Here is a 23,969-nt window from a genome sequence, read left to right as displayed (position 1 = left end):
TACCCCAGTGATCCAAGAACTTGAATCCTTGCTTCCTGCACCAGTTCCCCAACCACACGTTCAAGTCCATTATCTCCCTGTTTCTGGCCACACTAGCCCGAGGAACTGGAAGCAAACCGGAGATAACCACCTTGGACATCCTGCTTTTCAGCCTTCTTCCTAGTTCTCCGAAGTCTCGCTGTAGTATGTTCCTCCTCTTCTTCCCGACATCATTTGTGCCGACATGTACCACCACCTCTGGCTCTTCACCCTCATCCTTGAGGATTTCCTGCACTCTGTCCGCGATGTCTTTCACTCTAGCACCAGGAAAGCAACACCCCATCCTTAAATCCCGTCTGCTGCCACAAAAACCCCGGTCAGTTCCTCTCACGATGGAGTCCCCTATTGCCACGGCTCTGTGCGATGTCCGACTCTTCCGTTCTGCCTCTGCGGCAACTTTTGATTGACAAATTTGGCCGCCTTGCGAACTGGCAGTGTCATCAGTCTCTGCTTCCAAAAGCTTCAACTTGTTCCTGACAGGTACTTTTCCCGGGGTCTCTTGCACCTGTCTCCTCTCTGCCTTCCTCATCATTTGCTCTCTTCTGCTCTCTTCTGGCATGATTGGTGTAATAACATCGCTGAAGGTCTTGTCCAGAAAGATCTCGTTCTCTCGGATGAGCCCAAGGTCTTCGAGTTCTTTCGTCAGCGCTGCAATGTGCTCGGTCAATTGCTGAATGTGCACACACTTTCCATACATATACGAGCCAGACACACCAGAGTCGTTGACCTCCCACATCAAGCACGTAGCGCACTGAACCAGCTGGGCAGTCATGTCTTCTCCCTCTTCAACTGTGGTGTAATCACTTCACTCAATCTCCTTGTCAAAGAGTCCTGAGCTGAAGCCTCACTCTTCGATCTAAACTTCCTTAGACCCTCTTTTTGTGGCACGTCTGTGGACTCTTAATTAAGGTTAGAGGAGGAGGAGGGAGGGAGGGAGACCCTACTTTGTAGGACCTGGGGTTTAGAACACATTCACTCTAGTAGCAATCACTTACCTTCCCGACCGGCTTTGTGCTCTATCTGAACTTCCGCCCAGCTCCCGCCGCTCTCTGTTGCGAAAAGACCATTGGCGTCGAGGTAAGTTCTTTATATAGTAATCATTTACCTTCCCGACCGGCTTTGTGCTCCGTCTGAACTTCCGCCCAAGTAACTATCTTGGTTTCATAAGATAAAACATATGAAAATAATAGAACAAGACGTGACCAGTGGTGTCCAACAAGTGTTAGAGTCTCAATTATTTACATTATTTATTAACAACTTGGATAATGACATAGAAAGTCATGCATCCAACTTTGCTGATGGCACACAGTTAGGTTGCATTGTAGACAGTGAAAGTTCCAAAGGTGGGCAAAATAGTGGCAGATCGAGTTCAGTTGTAAGTGACTGTGAGATAATCCATTTTGGGCCAAGAAAGGATATGTAACTACCATGGGTTCATAACTGTCAATATCCTTCCCTAACAAAATTCTCTCAAACAACAGTTTTGAAAGTTTCAATAGCCCCCATGCACCCTCCCCACCAACATCAATAGCTTTGTAATGCCAAGTGTTACATATTTCAACTACCTTTATGCTTGATGGTACTTCTGAATGAGAAGACAGTGAGGTCTACAGATGGAGAGTCAGAGTCAAAAAGGGTGGAGCTGGAAAAGCACAGCAGGTCAGGCAGCATCCGAGGAGCAGTAGAGTCAATGTTTCAGGCATAAGCTCTTCATCTGGAATGTAGAGAGGGGAAGGGGGATGAGCGATAAATAGGGATGTGGGGGAGAAGGTAGGTGGGAAGGTAATAGGTAGATGCAGGTGGGGAGTAATTTTGATAGGTTGGTGGGGAGGGTGGAGCAGATAGATGGGAAGGAAGATGGACAGGTGGGACAAGTCAAGAGGGCAGTGCTGAGTTGGAGGGTTGGATTTGGGATGAGGTGGGGGGAGGGGCTATTTAGAAACTAGTGATGTTGATGTTGATGCCGTGTGGTTGAAGGATCGAAAGGCGGAAGTTGCGGTGTTCTTCCTCCAGTTGGCAGGTGGCTTGGATTTGGCGGTGGAGGAAGTCAGGACTTGCGTGTCCTGAGAGGAGTGGAGGGGGAGTTGAGGCAGTCAGCCACAGGGCAGTGGGGTTGTTTGGTATATGCAGACCAGAGATGTTTTCTGAAATGCTCCATGAGTTACATTATTCATTTCTAAAATCTCTCAGTTTTAAGTTCTGGATTCTTCTGTCAAATGTGTTAATCATCTCAAATTAGATGACATCTTACTTTTCCAATTTCAGCAGAATACATGCCTATTCTCTGTAATCTGTCTTCACCATTTAACTACTTTAGTTTCACTATCATTCAAGTGAATCAACATTGCATTGGATAAATAATCCAGAGACTTGAACTATGAATCCAGAAGCCTAGAAAAGTAGTGCAAGTAACAACATTTTCAATCCCAACAGTTTTTGAATCAATCCAGATAAGAAGCAAATAAAATCTCTCTGAGCATGTCACTCCTGCATCCTCCCTTTGTGTGCAGTTATTTTCCACCTGTGCGTAGGCAATGCACTGATCAAAATCAGCGTGTGCCATTACACTTCACATCAATCAACTAGATGTCCCCAGTCCCCAGGAATCTATAATTAATGTTCTTCTGTCACACCTGAGAACTTTGGGATTGATTTGTGTCAAGAGAAAATAAAAATTATTTGAAGTAACTCAGTACAACAATTACTTGTGTGACTAAGTTTGCCTGGCCTCAGCATTAAGCTCCCAGTGACGGTCATACCCACAGGTTGTAAACCTTAATATATTTATTCATTCAAGATGGTGTTTGCAGAAAGAGGGGAAACTATTTCTGGTGGAAACTTTCATGGAGAGTATCCTGCAAAAGTAAGTGTTTGCTGCGCCCAAAATTGCTGGCACAAAGAATTATTAGAATTAGCTTTATTGTCACAAGCCGCTACTTATGACACCATCTTAGGTGTCTGAAATAACTTTCAGGAAAGAACAATTCAGACATTCAGAATTAGAAAGTGCCTTGATGGAACTCATAGGGAATATTTTTTTCACTGGTTGATGAATTGGTCAGACATTTCTTTCATCTTGAGAAGAGCGAAGAGAGGGTTTGGGAAAAACTTCCAGAGGTTGAGATGTGGAATGTCTGACCAGAGACGGGGACAGAATTTGCAAAAGCTGGCAGCTGAAGATTGGAAGAACTGAAAGAGTATAATGAAAGGTCTCAGAAGTGGAACTGATTGTGTAATTCTTACAGGGAGATAGTACACAGTACTCAGACGATGGGCTGAATGGTCACCTGTGCTGTATGCTTCATAGAGTTCGTGATTTGGGTCCTGCGCATTCTCCCTCAGCTTATCAATGATGGGTAAAGCTCTAAGACACGGACATCCCATAATTATTACAGATATTAATCAGTCACTCATTAAGATTGTTGCTGAGAGATATTTTGTTGAATTTTCTCACCTTGCCCTCATCAGGACAATTTGCAAGAATACCAAAGAGAAAAATCACATTTATGCATTACAAAATGACAGTCACTTTTTACAAAGGTATTCATTACTTTTACCATGTTTTTAAAATCATGACAATGATTAAAGTGGATGAGAATGTATTTTGTTTTCATTCAATTTATTTTTAATGGTGAAAGGAAACCAAATGCCAGGCAGAGGTGAGAAAGCAACATTGTATTGGTTCAGATCAGGCATCTCAGTCCTAGAGCCAATGAAATTCTTGTTGTCTCACAGGCCCTTGATTACCTGGCAATCAGTGTTCACGAGCTTGCTGCCATCAGTGAGAGGAGGATCGAGAGACTATGTAATCCATCCCTGAGTGAGCTGCCTGCCTTCCTGGTTAATGAGGGAGGCCTGAACTCAGGCTTCATGATCGCTCACTGCACAGCAGCTGCCTTGGGTATGTCTTTCCACTCAGGTTCAGCATGAGTGGCTTTCATTAGTGGGATGTCTGGAGTGAGTGCAAACTCAATGGTCTGTACCTTGTGCGTAGGTGCTGACCAAAACCTGGGTCACAAACATTGTCCCAAACAGGAATTCAAATTTTTGATACACAGAGGTGGATGGGAATGTAGAAGTAACTGCGGAAATAACAATGCTGTATCTATGAGGAAGCTGGATAGGTTATGTGAAGGGGAATGCAGTGGGATGTTCCGCTGATAAAACAAAATGTAATCAAGTACAAGAGGGCAATGCAGCACCCCCTCAGTACTGCATTAATGTGCTGAACTTCAACTACATACTCAGCTCTCTGTACTGAGACTTGAACCCAATACCTTATGTTTCCGTGGAATGAGGGAATCCGTTTGCCCTCCTGTAGGAACGAGGTTGTTAACTTGGAAAGGATACAGAAAAGGTCTACAAGATGTTACCGAGACTGGAAGGTTTGAGTTGTAAAGAGAGGGTGGGATATTTTTCCCTGGAGTGTCAGAGGCTGAGGGTGACCTCAGGTTTGTAAAATCATGAGGGCATGGATATTCAAGGTTTTTTCCCCAGGGTAGGGGAATCCAAAACTAGAGGGAATAGATTTAAGGTGAGAGGAAGAAGATTTAAAAGGGACGTGAGGGGCAACCTTTCATACAAAGGGTGGTGTGTGTATGGAATGAGCTGCCAGAGGTGGTGGTGGAGGTGGGTACAGTTGCAACATTTATAAGGCATTTGGACAGGTACATGAATAGGAAATGTTTAGGGCGGTATAGGCCAAATGCAGACAAACAGGACCAGTTTAATTTAGGACATCTGGTCAGCATTGACGAGTTGGACCGAAAGGCCTGCTTCCATGCTGTATCACTGTTTGTCTATAGCTCTATAACTGAGAATCTGATCTGGAGTTCACTCAGTGGTGCGTCCCAAATTAGATTAGATTACTTACAGTGTGGAAACAGGCCCTTCGGCCCAACAAGTCCACACCGACCCTCCGAAGAGCAACCCACCCAGACACATTCCCCTACATTTACCCCTTCACCTAACACTACAGGCAATTTAGCATGGCCAATTCACCTAACCTGCACATCTTTGGATTGTAGGAGGAAACCCGCGCAGACACTGGGAGAATGTGCAAACTCCACACAGACAGTTACCTGAGGCGGGAATTGAACCCGGGTCTCTGGCGCTGTGAGGCTGCAGTGCTAACCACTGTGCCACCGTGCCGCCCTTAGATTTAGAAGACACATCACTGCGATGGTCGGGAATCGAACGCAGGTCAACTGCTTGGAAGGCAGTATGCTCACCACTATACCACCATCACCACTATACCAAATACAGAAGTAATTGGAACATCAAATATGAAACAAGACCATCAAGAAATCCAAACCCCCACAGCAATGTACAATTGAAATTCTGATGGAATTTTGCTCAGTTGTGCCCCTGGGGCCAAGCTCTTCCAGGATTGCTACTATTTTAGGAGCTGCCTGTCAATGTGGAAAATTGCCCAATGTCCAGTTCATTTAAAAAAACACACAAATCCAGTTGACCTAAATACTGCTTTGTTAGTTTAGTCATTGAGGCATATAGCACAGAAACACAGCATTCAGATCAACCAGACCATAATCCCAAACTAAACTAATCCCAGCCACCTGCACTTGGCCCATATCCCTCCAAATATTTCTTATTTCATGCACTTTATCCAAATATTTCAAATGTAACTGTACCCACATCCACTACTTCTTCTGGAAGTTCATGCCACACACTAACCATTCTGTAAAGAAATAATTAACCCTCATGTCCTTTTTAAAATCTTTCTCCCCTCATATTAAATAGGCCCCCTAGTCTTGAAATCCCCCACCCCAGGAAAAGTATACCTGCCAATCACCTTTTCTATGCCCCTCATGATTTTAAAAACTGCTATAAAATCACCCCTCAACCTCCGACACTCAACTGAAAAGAGATTCCAGCCTCTCCTTTTAACTCAAACTCTCCATTTCAATAACATCCTGGTAAATCTTTTATGAACCCACTACAGCTTAATAATATCCTTCCTATGAAAGGCTTCACCAATATCCTGTACAATCTCAACATAACTTCTCAACTCATATACTCAACAGTCTGAGCAATGGAATGCACTTACTGACCAATCAGCTGTCCACCAGGACAAAAGTATTGGAAAGGGTTATAAGAGGTAGGATTTATAATCATCTAGAGATGAATAAGTTGATTAGGGATAGTCAACATGATTTTGAGAAGGGTAGATTGTGCCTCACAAACCTTATTGAGTTCTTTGAATAGGTGACCAAACAGGTGGATGAGGGAAAAGCGGTTGATGTGGTGTAAATGGATTTCAATAAGGCATTTAGAGTCATATAGTCATACAGATGTACAGCACAGAAACACACCCTTCGGTCCAACTCGTCCATGCCAACCAGATATCCCAACCCAATCTATTCCCACCTACCAGCACCCGGTCCATATCCCTTCAAACCCTTCCTATTCATATATCCATGCAGATGCTTTTTAAATGTTGCAATTGTACTAGCTTCCACCACTTCCTCTGGCAGCTCATTCCATACATATACCACCCTCTGAGTTAAAAAGTTGCCCCTCGGGTCTCTTTTATATCTTTCCCCTCTCACCCTAAACCTATATGCTCTAGTTCTGGACTCCCCCACCCCAGGGAAGAGACTTTCTCTATTTATCCTATCCATGCCCCTCATGATTTTATAAACCTCTGTAAGGTCACCCCTCAGCCTCCGGCGCTCCAAGGAAAACAGCCCAGCCTATTCAACCTCTCGCAAATCGCAAGAATTCAACATTCTTGTAAATCTTTTCTGAGCCCTTTCAAGTTTCACAGCATCTTTCTGATAGGAAGGAGACCAGAATTTGCACGCAATATTCCAACAGTGGCCTAACCAATGTCCCATACAGCTGCAACGTGACCTCCCAACTCCTGTATTCAATACTCTGACCGATAAAGGAAAGCATACCAAATGCCTTCTTCACTATCCTATCTACCTGCGACTCCACTTTCAAGGAGCTATGAACCTGCACTCCAAGGTCTCTTTGTTCAGCAACACTCCCCAAAACCTGACCACTAACTGTATAAGTCCTGCTCAGGTTTGCTTTCCCAAAATGCAGCACCTCACATTTATCTAAATTAAACTCCATCTGCCACTTCTCAGCTCATTGACCCATCTGATCAAGGTCCCGTTATAATCTGAGGTAACCTTCTTTGCTGTCCACTACACCTCCAATTTTGTTGTCATCAGCAAACTTACTAACTATACCTCTTAAGCTCACATCCAAATCACTTATGTATATGATGAAAAGTAGTGGACCCAGCACCAATCCTTGTGGCACTCCACTGGTCACAGGCCTCCCGTCTGAAAAATAACCCTCCACCACCATCCTCTGTCTTCTACCTTTGAGTAGTAGACTAGCCAACTTTAAGGGCAATTAATTGGTCATTGGATAGGCATATGGACGAGAATAGAATAGTATAGGTTAGATGGGCTTCAGATTGGTTCCACAGGTCGGCGCAACATCGAGAGCCGAAGGGCCTGTACTGCACTGTTATGTTCTATGGTCAATAACCAGGCTAGGGCTGACAAAAGGCAAGTAACATTCACACCACACAATGCCAGGCAGTGGCCATCTCCAGTAACAGAGAATTTAACTTTTGCTCTTTGACATTCAATGGTATCATCATCGTTAATTCACCCACTATCAACATCCTGAGGGTTCCCATTGACCAGAAACTCAACTAGAACACCCAAAAAAAAAGGCTACAACAGCAGATCAGAATACACAGTGACAAACTTAAACCTAGTGTATGCAGCAAAGAGATAGTGTTTCTCAACGTTGCCCTAGCTGAAGAGGTTTGAGGATTCAGCAGTTCGTCTGTGGAATTCTGTTGCATGGTTTTTTGGAGCCAGATGTATTGAATTAATTTAAAAATGTTATGTGTTCAGAATCTAAAATTAAGTTTGAGGACAGTTTATCCTATCATTGAACAGACAGTGGGGACATTTCCTTTTGTTTATTTAGGTGTCATTATGATTGCTGCATGTGTTTCTGTTCTTTATATTCTTTATATTCATCAGGGAATGAGAGAAAGAAAGTCGAACATTTCTGTAGGCCTTTCATGATCACTGGGCATCCCAAACTGCTGTATAGTCAGTGAGGTTTTTTTTTTGAGGTATCGGTGCTGGTGCAATGTAGGAAACACAGCAATCAATTTGTGCACAGCAAGATCCCAAACACAATGTGGCTGATGATCAGGGAATATGGTTTGTGATCGATGTTGTGTAAAGGAAAAGAGGTGTAGAGTTATAATGTAATTCTCTGCCCCTCTGTGCCAATGCAGAATGTGGTTAATGGTGAGTGAAGATTGCTAAGTTGTAGTTTCAACAGTGAATAAACCAAAGTAATGGATGCATCATTGAGCTTGTAATACCTATATCTTTATGTGTTCACGAGAATTTTAACATTTTTCGTCATAATCATATAGCACAGAAATAGACCCTTCATTCCAACTTGCCTGCACTAACCAGGTTTCTTAAACTGAACTAGTCCCGTTTGCCCGCATTTGGCCCATAACCTCTAAACCTTTCCTATTCATGTACCTGTCAAAATGTCTTTTAAATTTTGTAATTGTACCCACCTCTGCCACCATCTCTGGCAGCATGTTCCATATACATGCCACCCTCCGTGTGGAAAACGTTGCCCCTCAGGTCCTCTTTAAATTTTTCCCCTTTCAATTAAACCATCTAGTGCTGGACTCCCCAACACTGGGGAGTAGCTATTGGAAATTCACCTTATCTATGCCTTTTGTGATTTTATAATCTTCTGTAAGATCACCTGTCAACCTTTTATGCTTCAGGGAAAAGAGACCCAGCATATCCTGCCTCTCCTTATAACTTACATCCTCTAATCTTGGTAACATCCTTATAAATCTTCTCATTTAATAAAAACCTTCCTAAAGCAGGGCAACCAGAATTATAAGCACTACTCCAAAGTGGCCTTACCAATGTCTTGTACATGACATCCCAACTCCTGTCCTCAGTACTGTGACGGATGAGGTTTAACCACCCTGTCTACCTGTGGTGTCACTTTCACGGAACAATGTACCTGTACCCCTCAGTCTCTGTTTGACAGCACTCCCCAGGGCCATAACATTAACTATGTAAGTCTTGCCCATGCTTCCTAAATACTCATACAAATCATTTATATAAATGATGTACACCCAGCACTGATCCTTGTGGCACACTGCTGGTCTGAATAACAACCGTCTACCACCACCCTCTGTCTCCTACCATCAAGGAATTTTTGTATCTAAATGGCTAGCTCTCCCTGGATCCCATGTGATCTAACCTTACTAACCATGTGGAATCTTCTCAAAGACCTTGCTAAAGTGAATCTGGTGATTTAAACTGTGAAATCAAAAGCAGAGATAGGAATGGTTATTGTGTTCCCTATAGGGACCAATAACTTTTAAAGAGGGATATGAATTTCCCAGTGACCGACGCACAAGAACCAGATGTAGCTTTGAGATGAAGTGAAAAAGCTAGGCAAAGAATCACTACAGTATAAAAGCAGTCCATTATGCCCCCCAGGCACACACCAACCTTCCAAAGAGGATCTCACCCAAAGCAATCACCCCACCCCTGCCATCCCACAGCTAATCCGCCTAGTATGCAAATCCCTGCATGTTCTGGGCAATTTAGCATGGCCAATCCACCTAAACTGCACATCTTTGGACCATAGGAGAAAATCCATGCAGACATAGGGAGAATGCACAAACTCCACACAGACTGTTACCCAAGGCTGGAATCGAACCCAGGTCTTGGTGCTGTGAGGTAGCAGTGCTAACCACTGAGCTCCCAAAAAGGGGGCCTAGAGTTATTGGCACTGGAAGATACAAAATGCCACTTACTGTGCCCACTAGTGCTGGCAATGTTTCATTTTATTCATTCATTCACAGGATGAAGGCATCACTAACTAGGCCAGCATTATTACAGCATCTAGGTCAACATCCCTCATTGTCCAGAGGGCAGTTAAGAGTCAACCACATTGCTGTGGGAGTGCAGTGACATTTGTAACCAGACCAGGGAAGGATGACAGCTTTCTTCCCTAAAGGGTATCAGTAAACCAATAGATTTTTTCAACAATTGACAGTAGATCCATGGTCATAGTTAGACTCTTAATTCCAGAATTTTAAAAATAGATTTCAAATTGCACCATCTGCCATGGGATTCGAACCCAGGTCCCCAGAACATTAACTAAGTCTCTGAGTTAACAGTCCAGTAAAAATACCACTAAACTATTGCCTACCCTAAAGTTACAACTAGAAAAGTTTGCTTTGGGAATTTCCATTGTAATTGTGGCTTTATTTTATGACGGTAAAAAGTTGACACAAACTCACAAGAAAAGGAAGAAGCAAGGTTTTGTAACATTCGCTTCAGTGGAAATCATTTATTTCTGGTTCTACAAAGAGTTTGATTGAGTGAATCTTTTTCTGCAGTTGAAAATTTGAGACTCCAGTGTTGCTGTTTTAGTTTGCACAGTAGGTATATTGGAAATAATATTCATTATCGCCCTAGTCTCCGAGAACAAGGTGCTGTGTCATCCATCCTCTGTAGACTCTCTATCCACCAGCGCTGCCACTGAGGACCATGTCTCCATGGGCGGATGGGCCGCCAGGAAAGCGCTGAGAGTTATTGAGCATGTCGAGCAAGGTAAGACTCCAAATTGGAGGTTGGTGATTTGTTGTACATCAGACATTGAGAACAATTCTGCCTGTAAGATAGGAACAAATGATCCTTTATTGATTTAATGTTTTTAACTGTTGTATTATTTCCTTACAGTTTCCTATTAAAACATTTGACCTCTGGGTAAATTCTTTCATTTATACAATGAGGTGATACAAAGCAGTTTGCTTGATGGGCAGGTTAGGGATTGACACAAATGCCCCTTCACTCCACCATCCCCAGTTACACATTATACAGTGGCTGCTGGTTACTGAATGCACCACAGCAAGTGGTTTAGAATCTTTCAGCAGCACCATCTGAAAGTGTCAGGGGGTCCTTCAGTTATACAGCATCCGGACCTGGATATACAACATTGCCAAGTGGGAAACACCAGGGAAAAATCAGTCATACTTGGCAACGTATGACCTGGAGCCCTACTCTGAGGTATACATAACAGGTTCTGAACAATATATGTCATTAGCAAGTTTTACTGCTTTGTTTTTCTGAGTACAAAGTCCAAAATGTCAAATTCCACAGCCTAGTGGTGACCTAACAAGGGGCAATTAAGGATGGGCAATGACTGCAGCCACATATTCTCAAAACAAGAAGTAATGGTCTTTTGGCCCCATAAGAGCTGCTGTGGCCAGCTGTGTGCACTCCCATTGCAACATGTTGTCCCCCAACATCAAGCAGGCAACAAAATGTTGAGAACTATCCTGAAACATTACGTTTTCTCTCATCAGATGCTGCCAGACCTGTTGTGTTTCTCCAGCACACTGCATTTGTTCTGTCTGGGCTGTGAAAATAACTCACGTCAGCCCCTCTTACTGTGAAGTCCACATCATTAATGCATTTGGAACTGTGTTGCTGATTTCCAGAGTTGTTGCAACTTCCTTCTTTGCCTTTCTGCTTCCTCATTCTGTCATTGCCCCAAGGTCTTTCCTGTCATATGGATTCTAAAATTGAACATAAACAGAGAGGTGGGGGAAGAGGAAACAGTTGGGAGACAGCTGTTGGTGGAGAGCGGTTAAGCAGGGGATTAGAAAGTAGCCTATTACTGGTGCAGTAGGTCTTGTGCAACAGGACAGGAAAGGGAAGAGCACAGGAGGACAGGGTCCAAATATGAAAGGGGGTGGGATGGGCTGAACATAGATTCATACAGCACAGAAAAGGCCCGTTGGCCCTTCAAGTCTGCACCCACATGACTACCATTAAAAGTGCACTAATCCCAATTTCCTGCACTTCTCCCATATCCTTGAATGCTATATTTGAAGCATTAACCAAAATATTTTTGTATGGTTTCCAGCCTCCTCTACCTTCCCAGGCAGTGGATTTCAGGCTCCCAACAGCTGCTGAGTGAAAAAAGTTTTTCCCAAATCCCCTCTGAATCTCCTACCCCTTATCCTAAAACTATGTCCTCTCATGATTGATCCCTCAATCAAGGGAACAGCTGCTCTCTACTCACCCTGTCAAAGCCACTCTATACTCCTGAATCATGTCCCCCTTAGTCTTCTCTGATCTAAAGAAAACTGTCCAAGCCTATCTAGCCTCTCCTTATAGCTCAATTTCTCCATCCCACGCAACATCATGGTGAACTTCCTCTGTATTCCGTCTCATGCTGTCACATATTTCCTGTACTAAGGTGACCAGAACTGCATTCAGTACTCTAGCTGTGACCTAAACAATGCTCTCTACAACTTCAAAATGGCTTGTTGGTCTAGGGGTATGAATCTTGTATATTAAAGAAATATGAGAGGTTCTAGGTTCAAATCCTAGACAAGCGCTGATTGCTTGGGCAGCACATTGGCTCGGTGGCTAGCAAGTGCTGTCTCTCAGCACCGAGGACCTGGGTTTGATTCCAGCCTCAGGCAACAGTCTGTGTGGAGTTTGCTCTTTCTCCCCATGTCTGTATGGGTTTCTTCCACAGTCCAAAGATGTGCAGATTGAGTGGATTAGTTAAGCTAAATTGCCCATAGTGTCTAAGGATTTGCAGGCTTGGTGGATTGGCCATGGGACGAGCAGGGGTGGATGGCTCTAGGTAGGATGTTCTTTGGAGGGTTGGTGCAGAATCAATGTGCTGAAAGGCCTGCTTCTGCATTAGGGATTCTATGGAACACTACCTCCTTGTTCTTATACTCTCTGCCACGACTGACCAAGGCAATGTCCCATATGCCTTTTTAACAATCCTATTCACATACTCAGTTGACTTCAGGGATCTGTGAATAATTGCCCTAAGATCCCTCTGTTTCTGTGGTCTGCAGGGAAATAGGGAAAAGGCAGGAGATTGGTAGTAAGTAAATGACCACTAGACATTGTAAAATGGGAGCACAGTGGTTACAGGAGCGTGATATGATGTTTGCACAGAGCAGGGATACAGCAGGAGTTAGAACAGATGAAACAATGCTCAGTCTCAGGTCAAATAGGGTGCATTTTGCTTAGCTGAATCGCCCAGGGGTACAGTTGGTCATGCATGTGGCACACTGGAGGGCTCTGAACAGGACAGCATCTGCCAAAGGTTCCTGCCTGACCAAACAATATTCAACTTCTACCATCAGGATCAACATGATCTTGTTCTTCTCGATAGGGAATCACAATAAAACATTTAAGTTTGATAAAACTCAGATCAATACTGGGTATCTAGGCCTGTGCTGTCTCTGTTCTGGGAGTCTTTGATGGGGGACAGTGTGGATGGAGCTTTACTCTATACGTAACCCAGTGCTGTCCTTGTCTTGGAGAAAGTGAGGACTGCAGATGCTGGGGATCAGAGCTTAAAAATGTGTTGCTGGAAATGCGCAGCAGGTCAGGCTGCATCAAAGGAGAAGGAGAATCGATGTTTCGGGCAGAAGCCCTTCTCCTTCTCCTTTGATGCTGTCCCTGTCTTGGGAGTGTTTGATGGGGGCACTGTTTAGGAACCTTTACTCTGTATACCAAACCCTTGCTGTCCCTGTCCTGGTTATGTTTGGTAGGATGGTATAGGGGGAGCTTTACTCTGTATCCAATCCCACACTGCCCCTGTCCTGGGAGTGTTTGGAGACAGTGTAGAGGAGCTGTTAATTGACCTGTGTAATTTCTCAATGCTGTTCCTTGCCCGAAGCCTGTTTGACAATAAGATCTTGGAGGAAGCCTTGCTTTGGATTGTTCCTGTGCTGTAAACAGTCCCGTTGGTTGGGGTGGTGGAGCTGGGCCTTTGCTGATTCTAGCCTGTGCTGTACATGCACTGGGTGTGTCTGATGGGATAGTGCTTTCTTTGATCTGGCATGTGCTATACCCTCACCAAAGTGTTTGAAGATGGTAAAGGATATTTGAATATTTCCAAGTGATCAGTCTTGAGGTCAGGAGCTGAGTGGCGCTAGTAGAACCCAAACTGGGCGTCACTGAGAAGGCTATTGCTGACCAGCGGCTGCTTGATGATATGTTCCATTGATTTATTGATGATCAAAAGTAGACTGATGGAACAGTAATTAGCTTGGTTAGATTTGTCAGGCTTTTTGTATACAGGACATATTTGGGCAATTTTCTTTATTGTCAGATGTATGTCACTGTTGTAGCTGTACTGAAACAAGTTGGCTAGAGGAGTGGCAAGTTCTGGAGCACAAGTATTTTTAGTACTATTCCTGGAACGTCGTCAGGGTCCATAACCTTTGCAGTTATCACATGGAGTGAATTGAATTGGCTGAAGACTCATATCTGTGGGGATAGAGACCTCAAGGGGAGGGTGAAATAGAATAGCTTCAATGCAGAAAGAGGCCATTCAGCCCATCAAGTCTATACAAATCCTCTAAAGAGCAACCCACCATATCTGTTGCCGCACATTTCCCATGGCTAATCCAGTTAACCTGCACATCTCTGGACTGGAAGGAACCCAGAGCATCCAAAGGAAACCCACACCGACACATGGAGAACATGCAAACTCCACACAGATTCCACCTGATGGTGGAATCAAACCCTGGTCCTTGGCACTGTGAGGCAGCAGTGCTAACCACTGTGCCACTCCTATCAGGTATCATTTACTTGGAGATGGATCATTTACATTGGGTTGGGGATGTTGGTGGAACTGGGAGAAAGTGAGGATTGAAAATGCTAGTGATCAGAGTCGAGAGTGTGGTGCTGGAAAAACACAGCAGGTTAAGCAACATCAAGGAGCAGGATGTTTTGGGCATAAGCCCTTTGTCATGATCGTGGAACCTCTTTACCTCACTGTTTCTAGTCCCAATGTCCATTAAAACTTTTGATTCCAATGTTTAGCTGTGTCTAAAGTTAGTCATTTGTCATGATTTAAATCAAGTGTTTTTGCTTCACTCAGTGCTTGCCATAGAGCTTCTGGCAGCGTGTCAGGGTATTGAGTTTTTACGGCCCTTAAAGACAACAACTCCCCTGGAGAAGGTGTACGATTTGGTCCGCACACTGGTGAGGTACGGTTAAACCAGCACCCTCCTGTCAATCACGTGTTAACTGCCTGGAAGGATTCCTATTTGGATGGTTCATTTTCTTTTATTCAAACTGCTTTCCTTTTCTAGGCCTTGGATTAAAGACCGTTTCATGGCACCAGACATTGATGTTGTCCATCGTTTATTGGTGGAACAAAAGGCAAGTTGGTGTTTATGTTAGATAAGACCATTTAATCATTGACAACCGAGCTGGGAAAATAATATTCAAAATAATATTCCAGCCTTTCGTTTTGTTTTGATTGTTTATCAGACATTGGTTAGGAAACATCTTCATTTTAAAGGCATTTTCAGTTGAGTAATTTAATAAAATTAAATATCCAACTATGTTTTTTGAACAAACGTTGCCATTTCCATGGCGCTAAGCCAATATGCTCAGGAGGTTGCTGTATGTTCAGGTCTTTTTGGAGGTTTGAGTGAAGGTTTTTGAAAGAGTGTAGTGCAGTACTAAGATCATCACTACTGCAGGCTGTTGCTTCTCCACTATATTCAGCGTGGGAGATGGTCACTCACTTCCTCAAGCCATTTCCCTGTTCATTCAAATCAGCAGATCCACCTTAGCCCAAATTCACTTAATATGGAGTAAAATTCACTTCTAAACCAAGCAATTTTAAAATGAAAAATCTAGTGGAGGTGGTGGCATATTGGCAATGTGACTAATAATCTAATCACAATAGCTGGTGATACCTAAATTCTGATAACAAATCTGCAATTGACAGCTACTCTCAGTAACAGTGACTGATCATAAAGACCTATCTAATGTCCTTCAGGGAAGGAAACTACCATCCTTACTTGGTCGGGCAACGTGGGTGTCTGAAATGGCCCAGCAAACTACTCAGTTCAAGGGAAATTAGAGACATGTAACAAATGCAGGTCTTATGAATGACACCTACATTCTGAGGGAGTACAAAGAAAACAATTAATCTTTCATCTTTTGCCATTTACAAAAGGAATTCTAAACTCCTACCACTCTTTGTGTGTAACCTGAAACATTGGACTGTAACATTTAAGTGCTGGTGGTAGATAGCATTCTGCTGATTCAAGTACCTGCCACTATCCCCAGTCTCTGTCTCCAGCGATTTATCCACTTTCCAAATCAGGTATAATAATTTACTGTGTTTTTTTTGGAATTCTCCACCCCAGAGGAATATGGATGTTCCATTATTGAATATGATTTAAGACTGAAGATGCAGACTTTTGGTCTCTCAAGTAATCAGCTAATGTTAAACAGGATGAATTTTTGGAGTTGAGTTGCAGAATAACCGTGATCTATTGTTGAACAAGGATATATTTTGTCATAGCTTTTGGTCTCGCATTCATCAGGATATTTTGCAAGAATACTAATTCAAGAGGAAATTGTTCATTTATATTACCTGGAGAAGAGAATTCCGATTTGTTGGATAGTAGACTCCAATAGACAAAATACACCCATTAGTTAACATTCAGGCTTTGTTTCAATTTTAAAGCAGATTGGTTGATTCTGATTGGTCAGCGTAATACCTTGAGAAATGAACCAACCAGTGGCTGCTGCCTGTATTGTTGAGTTGAAATAGGCACAGTGTGTGAACATGTTGTTTTTGTCTGTAAAGAACAGGCCCCTTTGTAATAACATACATGTCCCTGTTGCACTCAAGTACGCCACATAGTAAGTTGGATGTCAGCATAATTCCTCAAACATTTATCATTTGATGATCAGTGGAGCCAATATGAGGGCTTGACTGACTTGCTGCAGTTCCTGTGTCTTTGGAGCCAATTTTCACCCAAAAGAAAAGTCCAACCATCATCGCACTTCATTAGAATCATAGAATCCCCACAGTGTGGAAACAAGCCATTCAGCCCAACAAATCCACACTGAGCCTCCGAAGAGCATCCCACCCTGACCCAACTCCTATCCCTGCATTTCCCAATCCACCCTAACCTGCACATCTTTGGACTGCAGGAAGAAACCAGAGCACCGGAGGAAACCCATGCAGACACGGGGCAAATATGCAAATTCCACACACAGTCATCCAAGGGTGGGATTAAACCAGGGTCCCTGATGCGCTGAGCCACCATGCTGCCTAACTGAACCACTGTGCTTATGCAGAATACCCACGTTCTGTTCGCAAAAATGACCCTGAACTTCCAGTTGCCTGTTACTTCAATGCACCACAATGTTCCCTGTCCAACATCTCTGCCTTGGGCTTGCTGCAGTGCTCCATCAAAGCTTAGTGCAAGTTGAAAGATTGGCACCTCATTTTCTGCTTCTGCATCCTTCAGGGCTCAATATTGAATTCAATATTTTTAGAACCTGAACACCTTCTGCCATGTCCGTACCCTAATGCCCTACACATTAAACCTTGTCATCGCTCAACCAGAAATGTTAACTCTGCTTTCTCTCCACAGATGCTAGCAGCCCCACTGAGTTTTTCCAGCAATTTGTTTTTGCTTGCCATCACATGGACTGCTTTCAGCACAGCCAACCCTTTTTCAGCTTCTATTAGTTCTCATTACCTCCGGGTGCTCCGGTTTCCTCCCACAGTCCAAAGATGTGCAGGTTAGGTGAATTGGCCATGCTAAATTGTCCGTAGTGTTAGATAAGGGGTAATTGTAGGGATATTACCAGCTTTCATTTCTCCCCAGCTCACTATTTAGATTAGATTAGATTACATTACAGTGTGGAAACAGGCCCTTCGGCCCAACAAGTCCACACCGACCCGCTGAAGCGAAACCCACCCATACCCCTACATTTACTCCTTACCTAACACTACGGGCAATTTAGCATGGCCAATTCACCTGACCCTGCACATCTTTGGACTGTGGGAGGAAACCGGAGCACCCGGAGGAAACCCACGCAGACACGGGGAGAACGTGCAAACTCCACACAGTCAGTCGCCTGAGGCGGGAATTGAACCCGGCTCTCAGGCACTGTTATCCATTCCTTTCTCTGCCTGATTGCTGTTCTCGCTCTCTGGGCTCCATCTTCACCTGTTGTTTACTCCTTCCCCTATCCCCACTCCATCTCTAGCACATATACTGTACCAACCATTTCCTAGCTACTATCATGTTCTGAAGAAAGGACCCGAAACGTTAACTCTGCCTTCTCTTCACAGGCACTGCCAGACCCACGATTTTTGGTTTTGTGTCATTACACTTTGCTGAGCAGCGATTGGATTTATTTCTGTTACTGATTGACATTTCTTCCCCCCCTTAGGTGTGGGAGGTGGCACACCCTTATATTGAAAAATACAGATCAGCCAATCTACCGGAGGCCAGGCCCATTTCACCAACTGCTTTTACCCTGGAGCCTCCAATGTCTCCCTGCAAGAGAGCACGGATTGAATAGTATAATCGCAGTCTGCTTCAGACAATCACCTGACATGAACTATCATATGAGCACAACGTATGTAATAAAAATACCACGGATGTTGGAAACTGAAATAAAAATAGAAAGTGATGGGGAAATGCAACAGTGCAGAAAATGCATCTGTGCAAAGAGAAACTGAGTTTCTCCATCACTGTGCTCTTATTTGAGAGCTCTGTGTTAACCTTTCTGTAATATTCATACACAACTGTGCAGATCAATTTTTAAAAATAATGTTTACAAGCTCCAAACACATTTTAATTTTGTGTAGTTAAATTGTCAAGACTGTGTTCCCTTATGTGATGTGATACCTAAGTAACAAAGGTTAGCAACAGCAGTCTGCCTGAGTTTTCCAGAGTACCAACGATGTCGATAGATGCAGAAAGGTCAGTGCTCTTTGCCTGACACACTTTTAAAGACGCAACTTTGTGCATCACTGGTATATTGATGGAGAAATGGCACCTGTGCTGTCGACTCCCTGCCTTTTAAGAAAATACAATACAAAGCAATTAAAGATTTTAACTATTACCCTGCTCTGCCTCTGTGTTCAGTTTTGTTCAACTTCCTCAGTTTTGTTTGCAGTGCTCATTTCTTTCTTTATTAGAATGTTTCTTTACCTGACTGACATCAGTGGTTTTGATAATTGGCATCTTTCTGTTTGTGAGAAATGGGGGTAATGCAGCCTGAGAGTTTTTCTGGGAGTACACAATGTAGCGATCCTCCACAGGTACCATACGTAGAGTTGTTCTTTGGTGCTGACTTATCCCTTGACATATCCTTGGTAACCTGCATTAATGCTTTCTTTTCAGGAATGAGAGACTTCTAAAGGGTTCTGAAGAAGAGTCAAACCAGACTAAAAACTAACTGTGTTTCCTGCCACACATGCTGCCAAATCTGACAAATTTCTCCAGCATTTTGTTTTTGTGAGAGATGTCTGTTATGTGCAGAGTCTAGAGAAACTGGGAATCTTCTTCTCTCAAGAAGAGCAGGAGAGGTTTGATAGAAATGTTCCAAATCCTGATGGATTTTGATGGGGTAAGTTGGGGGAACGTCCTTTATTGCCAGAAGAGACAGTAACCAAAGAACATGAATGCAAACACCTGATTTTCCTTTTGATGTTATAAATTGTTATCGTCTGGAGGGCACAGTCTGAAAAGCTGATGGAAACAGAATCTATTGGAAATTTCAACAAAAAGTTAATTGAATGTACAAAAGTCTCTGACTGAAGTTTGTAAACTGGTGTTCACCTTTATAGAGGAGAAAGTGAGGACTGCAGATGCTGGAGATCAGAGCTGAAAATGTGTTGCTGGAAACGCGCAGCAGGTCAGGCAGCATCCAAGGAACAGGAGAATCGACGTTTCGGGCATAAGCCCTTCTTCACCTTTATAGAGTCAGAGTCATACAGCACGGAAGCAGACCCTTTGGTCCAACTTGTCCATATGAACCAGACATCACAATCTGACCTAGTTTCATGTTCCAATGTTTGGCCCATTTCTCTCTAAACCTTTCCTATTCACATACCCATCCAGATGCCTTTTAAATGTTGTAGTTGTACCATCTCCACTATTTCCTCTGGCAGCTCATTCCATACATGTAGTACCCTCTGAATGATAAGATTACCCCTCAGGTCCTTTTTCAATGTTTCCCCCCTCACCTTAAACCTATGCCCTCTAGTTTAGCGCTCCCACACGCTATAAAAGAGACCTTGGCTATTTACCCTACCTACTTTTTGACCTTTTAGGAATTGGGGCATTGGACATTGTTCTCTCAAAACCTGATTCTGTTGTTTCCTGTCAACAACTTTTGTCTTGGGTGGTTTCAGCAAATCAATTGCCATATGGGCAGTACAGTGGCTCAGTGGTTAACAGTGGTGCCACACTGTGCCAGGGACCCAGTTCAACTCTACCCTCAGGCAACTGTCTGTGTGGAGTTTGCACATTCTCCCCATGTCTGCATGGGTTTCCTCCAAGTGCTGCAGTTTTCTCCTACAGTTCAAAGATGTGCAAGTTAAGTGGATTGGCCATGGGAAATGCGGAAGGGAAGGGTGGGGGGTGGATTCATTGTCTGAGCAAACCTTTCTATCAAGCTATTTGTGGCTGTATGGCTGGTCCAGGATTGGACCAAAGCTATAATGGAGTCTGGGTGTATCAAATTGATCAAAACTAATGAAAATATTTCATATGATACAATCAAACTTGTTTATTCCCAATATTGTCAGCAAAAAAAATGTAGAATCACAACAAATGATTTTTTTCTGTTCTTATAGCTCCTGTGACCACCAGGTGTCCCTCTTTGTGGCTTCCAATTATTTCTTGGCACCTTTTATTGTGAGGAGACAGTGAGGTCTGCAGATGCTGGAGATCAGAGCTGAAAATGTGTTGCTGGAAAAGTGCAGCAGGTCAGGCAGCATCCAGGGAACAGGATGCCCGAAACGTCGATTCTCCTGTTCCCTGGATGCTGCCTGACCTGCTGCGCTTTTCCAGCAACACATTTTCAGCACCTTTTATTGTGAAACAATCTGACAACTGGTGACTCGTGACAACCTTCTTTATTTTGGAAATCTCTATTCTTCCTTTATGCCGACAACTAATCCTCAAATTTTGCTCAGTAGCATCTTTTGTCAAACTTCCATTGTCTCAAACAGAACAGTTACTCACATCACACTATATGGCAAACATTTCTCAGATTTCCCTTCTGTAGGATTCCATTTCGAATATTGGATAAATGCAACCCTACATCCATAGCTTCTATATCCTACATATCTTATAACCTATATCCATAGGCTATATTTCAGCAGGTAAGGTACTTGTAACTACCTCTTTTTATTTTCTTCACTTCCTGGGCCAACTTTTATTACTCTTTCCCACTAAGAATATGAAGAGCCCTGCCCTATGTTAATAGGCACTTGGAAGATTGGCAATGTGATGTATTGCTAAAGAGGACTAATTTATACATTCTGTCATCTTAGGCTGAAAACTGAACTGTACAACTTTCTGCTTTTAATTTCGTCATTGTTTTATTTGCTCTCAAGACTTCCTCAGAGGGATGTTTCATATAGCATTCCACTCCACTAAAGTCATTGGGTCTAGTCTCAACACACACACAGTTTAACAGACAAATCAAAATTCTTAATAGGTCTGCTTCTTTAGAGTCATAGAGTCACACAGCACAGAAACAGACCCTTTGGTCCAACTCATCCATTGCTGACCAAGTTTCCCAAATAAACTAGTTCTATTTGTCTGTGTTTGGCCCATGTCCATACAAACCTTTTCTATTCATATACCTGTCAAATGTCTTTTAAATATTGTAATTGTACCTGCGTTCATCATTTCCTCTGGCAGTTTATTCCACATACAAACCACCCATGTGTGAAAATGTTGCACTCAGGTCCCTTTGAAATCTTTTTCCTCTTCCCTTAAAGTAAGGACCTTTCTGTAAGGACCTGCCTGATTTACCAGAATGCGATTTACACTTTCCAAAGCAGACTGTTGATCCAAATTCTTGAAAAACCCAGATCAGGTATCGGTCATCTTGGCCAATCTGTTCAATCAAAAAATTGTGTTCAGGAAAATAATAAAACTAGTGTTCCTTTATCACATTGTCATTTTATTTCTCTGAACTAGCTGGTTCTCAGGATCCCCAGGAAAATGGCTTCTTGGTGTGTGTTGTGAAGAGAGTTGTCCATGTTATGCATGGTCTACCTTGTCCTGAAAAGAGTGCAGCTTGCTGTAGGTTTTCCTGAGAAGTAACTTCGAAGTTAATTTCTCATTCCATCTGATAAAGTTTGTCCCTGATTCACTCACAAGCATGCCTGCCAATGTTTTGCTATAGTATCAGTAGAATGTTGATTTAAGCTGAATTCAGCTTAACTTGTAAAAACAGAACTGATAAAAGACCAGAGACTCACGGAATTATTCAACCAATAAACACAGTTGTTAAGTTTCCCTTCAACTTGCAAAAATGCACCTTTTATGTCAATTGATGGACCTTCCCAAGAGTATGTTGCTAAGGGAGCTGAGAAATGTTTTATTTATTCACTTGTGGGACATGAATGTCGCTGGCTGGTCCAGTGTTTATTATCTGCCCCTAGTCGCTCTTAAGAAGGTGATGGTGAGCTGCCTTCTTGAATCGCTGCAGTCCATCAGGTTTACCCATAATGCTGTTAGAGAATTCCAGGATGTTGACCTAATGACAGTGAAGGAACGGCAAATATTTCCAAGTCAAAATGGTGATTGGCTTGGAGTAGAACTTACATGTGCTGGTGTTCCCTTGTATCTGCTTCCCTTGTCCTTTTAGATGGAAGTGTTTGTGAGTTTCAAAGGTGCTGTTTCAGGATCTCTGGTGAATTACTGCTTTGCAACTTGTAGATAGTACACACTGGTACTACTGCATATTGTGGAGGGAGTGATGCCTGTCAAGCAGGTTGCTTTGTCCTGGAAGGTGCCAACTTTCCTTGGTGTTGTTTGAGCTGCACCCATCCAGGCAAGTGTGCATTTCATCACACTCCTGACTTGTGCCTTGTAGATGCTGAACAGGCTTTGGGGAGTCAACAGGTGAGTTACTCGTTGCAGTATTCCTAGCCTCTGACCTGCACATGTAGCCACTGTGTTTATGTAGTGAATCCAGTTGAGTTTCTGGTCAATGGTAACCCCCAGGATGTTGATAGTGGGAAATTCAGTGCTGGTAACACCATTGAATGTCAATAGGAGTTGGTTAGATTTTCCCTTATTGTAGATGGTCAAAGCTAAGCATTTGTGTGGTAGGAATGCTACTTGCCACTTGTCGGCCCAAGCTTGGATATTGTCCAGATCTTGTTGCATTTGAACATGGATTGCTTCAATCTCTGAGGAGTCATAAATGATGCTGAACATTGTCCAATAATCAGTGAATATCCCCACTTCTGACCTGAGGTGGAGGGAAGGTCATGATGAAGCAGTTGACGATAGTTGGTCCTTGGACACTACCTGAGGATCTCCTGCAGAGATGTCCTGGAGCTGAGATGACTGACTTCCAACAACTAAATCACCTTCTTATGTGCCAGGTATAACTCCAACCAGTGGAGAGTTTACCATTCGATAGTTTTGCTAGGGCTCATTGATGCCGCACTTGGTCAAATTTGATGTCAAGTGCTGTCATTCTCCTCTCACTTCACCTCCAGACTGTACTTTGGGTGTTTCTACATCCCAAGGCTTGCCATTGTTCAAGAAAGCAGCTGACTACCACTTTCTCCAGGACAATTAGGGATGAGTATGTGTTTAGCACACTTGCCTTCATTGCTCAGACCATTGAGTGTGGGAATTGGGCGATCATGTTGCGGTTGTCCAGAATGTTGGTGAGGTCACTTTTGGAGTACTATGTACAATTCTGATCACCCTGCTATAGGAAGGATATTGTTAAATTGGAGAGTGTTCAGAAAAGATTTACCAGGATGTCGGATTGGAGGGTTTGATTTGTAAGGAA

At 43.2% G+C, this 23,969-nt stretch overlaps 2 protein-coding genes across 4 annotated transcripts in view; one reads left to right on the top strand and one right to left on the bottom strand.

The window, feature by feature from the left end:
- hal (histidine ammonia-lyase) overlaps positions 1–19,042 on the top strand; it is a 65,237-nt gene extending 46,195 nt beyond the window's left edge. For 2 of the 3 annotated variants that reach the window (XM_087999726.1, XM_087999724.1), the window contains 6 exons: positions 2,837–2,902; positions 3,775–3,940; positions 10,575–10,709; positions 15,025–15,133; positions 15,239–15,308; positions 18,360–19,042. In XM_087999726.1, the coding sequence (XP_087855852.1) occupies positions 2,837–2,902; positions 3,775–3,940; positions 10,575–10,709; positions 15,025–15,133; positions 15,239–15,308; positions 18,360–18,491 (678 nt within the window). In that variant the 3' untranslated portion in view covers positions 18,492–19,042. The remainder of the gene's footprint in view (positions 1–2,836; positions 2,903–3,774; positions 3,941–10,574; positions 10,710–15,024; positions 15,134–15,238; positions 15,309–18,359) is intronic. The other variant, XM_087999725.1, reaches the window with a different exon arrangement.
- amdhd1 (amidohydrolase domain containing 1) overlaps positions 10,632–23,969 on the bottom strand; it is a 44,302-nt gene continuing 30,964 nt past the window's right edge. Inside the window, exon 9 of the mRNA XM_043713302.2 lies at positions 10,632–10,770. Coding sequence (XP_043569237.2) covers positions 10,689–10,770 — 82 coding nt within the window. The 3' untranslated portion in view covers positions 10,632–10,688. The remainder of the gene's footprint in view (positions 10,771–23,969) is intronic.

The sequence above is a fragment of the Chiloscyllium plagiosum genome, unplaced genomic scaffold (assembly GCF_037043375.1).
Source record: "Chiloscyllium plagiosum isolate Xiang-an unplaced genomic scaffold, Cpla_swu_hap1 HiC_scaffold_23, whole genome shotgun sequence".
Taxonomy (NCBI): domain Eukaryota; kingdom Metazoa; phylum Chordata; class Chondrichthyes; order Orectolobiformes; family Hemiscylliidae; genus Chiloscyllium; species Chiloscyllium plagiosum.
This window is presented reverse-complemented; position numbering and strand designations above follow the sequence as displayed.